Raw genomic sequence first — 4,686 nt, forward strand, 5'->3', positions numbered from 1 at the left:
ACACTGTCTGAATTAAAGTAAAAAACACTTAATGAGGCATTAATAAATACAGATCTGCATCCATGTATCTTTTATATCTGGCACAAGTTCAGCTTTTAAGCATATCTTTACCCAGAGAAAAGAAAAAGCAGGGTCCTGGGCAACTGCCCCATTTCCCTACCCCAAAAGTGGCCCTTTTACCGCCAATACCCAAATCTTGCGTTTATCATAATAAAAGGAAGACAGACCCACACACATATTGCAGCTGTGACTCATGTTTACACAACCTCATCCTAAGGCATCCTGTAAGTATCTGATACTCACAGAGACCTGCTGTATAGATGGATCGCACACTCTTCCGGATTCTGCCCAAAACCTGGAGATCAGATTCTAAACTCTACAAAGACAAATGGAACATGGAAAACACAGAATTACTTAGTGAAGTAGGGTAAATAAATATTTACAAAAAGCTCTTTAAATTTAAGTGCAATTGCAGGCAGTTTTCTTATTTTAATGTAGATTGATGATGTAGTATATATTTGTGCTTCCTGTGCATAAAAATTGGAAATGTTCCAAAAGTTAGGAGAATCCCCATTTCTAATAGTACACAATAACAAGTATCCAAGAACATATCCCTTCTATTCATATTCTGATAACATGCTTAAAGTAGAAGTAAACTCAGAACCTTAAAAAATACAGCAAGCAAACTTTATATATAACACGTATAAAACACACTCCTAACTTTCTAAGTAGTCCAGTGGAATTATGATATCTGTTAAACCTCCTATTCTGTACTAACAGCGCTTCCCAAACATGAAGCATTTCTGTCCTTTATAAACACCTGCCAGACAGAACACCCCCAGTGTGGACCTCAAAATCCACTGAAACCTGTTGTTGAAAGTGTTACCATTGGCTGAAAGTTGTCAGGGGCAGGAACACTACCTGTTGTAGCAATAAATGATAAGAAGCTGAACATGCTTACATTGAACAATTTTTATCTTTGATCTTTGGATCCCCTGCATCATTTTTGTCCAGCCAATATCTATGTCACTATTGTCACCAGGAGGAACCAGGAGATTGACAGTGGGGGACTTCCGAACAAAAAAAGCAGTATTCTTAAAACAGTTATTTCTAGTTATGCCCATACAGCAGCCAGCAAGCACTTCTAAATGGTTGACAGATATAATTATGTATGTGTGTGTGATCTTCTATATTTGGCGATACCAATACTGCGAAATACCAACATTCACACAGGTATGTACCGTATATGAGAGGTTACTAACACTCATTAATGCCAAACATCTGTAACAAAAAAGACCACAATAATGGGAAACAAAGTCACTACAACATCAACCACTGCCCAACCAAATCATCCCATACACTGATAGAAAAGAAAATTACATTGATACCTTGTGTATCAGGAGTTCACAGATAAGAATTTGTTAACTGTCAAGTGTGGTAACTGCCACCAACTGCCAAATAAAAATTCATCATTTACTGCACTGTAAACTGCTGTTATATTCATTGGGCTCCTCTCATTGATCACTAGATTCCACTGCCCACCTACAATAACCCCTGCTTGGTCAGATATGGAATTATAATCATAGTACAACAACATAGAAGTTCACAACTCTCAGTTATAAAATGCTCTGGTGAAAAAAGCCATACCTATTGCATTACATCAGACATATCAATGCCAAAATGTACATTATCAAAAAGATATATATATATATATATATATATATATATATATATAACAATTAACAACATACAAAGCACAAAGAATTCAATTACGAATGCAAAAAAAACCCAATGGCTTATTTAGATGTGAAATGTTAACGTGTTTTGTTGCATGTTAACGTGATGCATTAGGGCAGTGCACTGATCATATGTGCAAAGAAAAAGTTAAAATAGGCCCTAAACAAGGAGGGAAAGCTTTAGTTTTATTTCCTTTCTGTCAATGTAAATATTTTTGCCTATTTCATGAGCATGATTTAGATTTACAAACACTACACAAAATGAGGACTTGCCTAAACAATACCTTCAATTTGTTTTCAATTATGAAGGCCCCTGGGCTATATAGTCATATCACATCACAAACAAGGTTGTATAATCAAAACTGTAAAGTTATATACAAATATCAATTGTGTCATGGCAAACAATATTTTGAGACAATAGAATGAACAAGCACTGTTCAGTTCTCTTGAGGGGGAGGCACCTTGCTGCATCCTCCCTCTTAAGAAATGATAACAAACCAAACCAGTTAGTGATTTGCCACTGCTCAGAGTTAAATGACGATGGGGACCACTGTACACATAGCAGATTTTCACCAGGGAAGATTGTGATCAGGTGACAATAATCTAGCACAATATTTCCTAACCAGGGTTCTGTGGAACTTTAGGATTTCTCCAGGGGTTGCCAGGGGTTCCTTAAGCAATAAGCAATTGACGTGTTAACTAACACCAATTATCTTTTTGGCTATCAGTAAGCGTGAGCAATGTAAGAAGTATTCTTCCCACTGTAAATACAGTAAATGCAGCAGGGTTGAAGATCTGAAAGTTATTGAAAGAATTTTCCCCATGTTTAAAGGGTTGTTTATGCATGTAGCCTAAAGTGTTACTAAACTCAGAAATTTCACTTTACATAAAAGGGTAGACAACCCTTTAATGTAAAGTAAAAATTCTGTTGTTTTTTTTTTGTTTTGTTTTTTAGTGCAACACCTTTTTTTTTTTTAAAGGGTGCAGCACTGCCCCCTAATTCTCAAATTGCCTAGACGATCGAAAATGAACGGGAGCGCAAAGCTTCCTGGGATACTTATGTCACGGATCCGGGGGGGCTCTTGGCTGCTCCTTTTGCGCATGCCTGAGCATCTCGGGGGCATGCGCAGAAGGAGCCTTTTTGTGCAGAAAGAAATGTTGCTGATCTTACGCATGCGCAGTAAGATCAGCTAGTTTTTTTTTTTTCATCCTATGTCACCTGATTTTGCGCCTGGGTCAGGTGACATAGGATAAAGAACAGGAAGAAAAGGAGAAGATGGCGGAGCCTGCAGCGCAAGCTCCGGGACTGATGACCTGGGATGGATCGGACTGCTCTGTGGGATTGAAGGAAAGTGTTTTTTTTTTTTTTTTACAGTTTTCAGTTTAGTTCTTCCTAAAGGTTTGGGTTTGTTGGTTTAGCTCAGTGAATGTAAATGTTGGTGAATCCATGGGACACAGGCATATTTTACCTTGTTTTTAGATTGGACAATGCTGCTAGAGCTGACTGTATCAACAATCCAATTATTATTTTAAAGGATTTGAAAAGCAAAGAATATGACTGATTTAAAGTCATGGCTGCATATTTTCTCCAATTACAATTTATATCATATGAAAGAGTAAAGAATACATTGATATTTAGGAAGCAGAATAAACTTTGTTGGAGTTGATGAGGACCTGATCTCTAAATAAGGAAACAGAAAAGAATCCTGGGAACACAATAGCACAGTAGTATCAGAAAAGAGAAGGGGGTATGTAGGTGGGTGAGGGGGGATCAGTGGGATAGTAGAGGTATGCGGAAATCATCCATAGAGCCCTCCTCCCCTCACCTCTAACCATAACACACCCTGCTTCCCACAAGGTGTGACAATGACATTCACACTGATCTCATCAATATAAACAAAGATACAATGATGAGCTCCATACATGTACTCACCTCCTCCAGGACTGTCACCCCCTGTCTGCACTTGTGTGCCTTGCTCAGAAAGTTGGGCACCTGGAGGGTGTCACCTGTGATCTCCTGGAAGAGGCTGAATGCTGTGAAGTCTGGCATGGTGCTGACCTTCATCCCTAGCACAGCCTGAGGTTATTAGGGATTGCAGTCTACAAGCGATCGCCTTCCTTCTAGGACATCCACAGTCCCTGCCAAGCACCGACTTCATTCACATCACAACACCGAGATCTCCCTTCACTTTCACTTGATCGTTACAAAATCCAGATATGTTTTCTTATTCCAAGAATGGAGGGCAATCATTCGCTGTAGAAATGACTTTTTTCTATAATTTGAATCTCTCCTGGATTGTGCAGGACAGCGATGAGCTAATGATGGCTGCAGGCAAAGTTTATTTGTTGATGTGATGCCCTTTGTGTCCGGATCTGTGTTGTGTCAGCAGCTTGTCTTTGATCCGGGTTAGTCATGAAACTTCTACCGGAGTTGCAGCGGATTCTCCCAGGTTCGGAGGAGGAGAAGGGGGGGATCTACTGCTCGGCCCCCCTCCTCCCGGCCGATCCCAGTCACGTGACTTCTGCAGAGCGGCAGGGAGCGAAGTCTCAGCACGTCGTCTTATCCTGTACAAGTATGTGACCCGAGGTGTGCAGGGAGCAGGCCAACTCAAACCTATTACCCCTCAGGGACCCTTCAGTCATTTTCATGCTGAATAGGTAAAAGTGTTATTTGTATGGGTTGCCATTGGGAAGAATGCCACCTGGCAGAAAGGTTCATGGTTTCTGCCAATTGGCACTATCTTAAAGGAGGGTAAACTGCTCAAGGAACAGCTTAAAGTGTACCTAAACTCAGAATTTTCACTTTACATAAATGGTGGACAACCCTTTTATGTGGGGTAAAAATTCAGTTTTTTTTTAAAGAAAAAGGTGCAGCACCGCCTGAATTCTCGACCGCCTAGGCAATCGAGAATGAATAGGAGCACAACGCCTCCCGTGATCCCTACCTCAC

The 4,686-nt window shown here is 40.1% G+C and overlaps 1 protein-coding gene across 1 annotated transcript in view; it reads right to left on the reverse strand.

The window, feature by feature from the left end:
- LOC140337343 (arf-GAP with SH3 domain, ANK repeat and PH domain-containing protein 3-like) overlaps window positions 1-4,203 on the reverse strand; it is a 29,069-nt gene extending 24,866 nt beyond the window's left edge. Inside the window, 2 exon segments of the mRNA XM_072421067.1 lie at window positions 304-376; window positions 3,670-4,203. Of these exon segments, the coding sequence (XP_072277168.1) occupies window positions 304-376; window positions 3,670-3,801 (205 nt within the window). The 5' untranslated portion in view covers window positions 3,802-4,203.
- Window positions 4,204-4,686: the final 483 nt, after the last annotated feature.

This window comes from Pyxicephalus adspersus, chromosome 1, assembly GCF_032062135.1.
Source record: "Pyxicephalus adspersus chromosome 1, UCB_Pads_2.0, whole genome shotgun sequence".
NCBI lineage: Eukaryota > Metazoa > Chordata > Amphibia > Anura > Pyxicephalidae > Pyxicephalus > Pyxicephalus adspersus.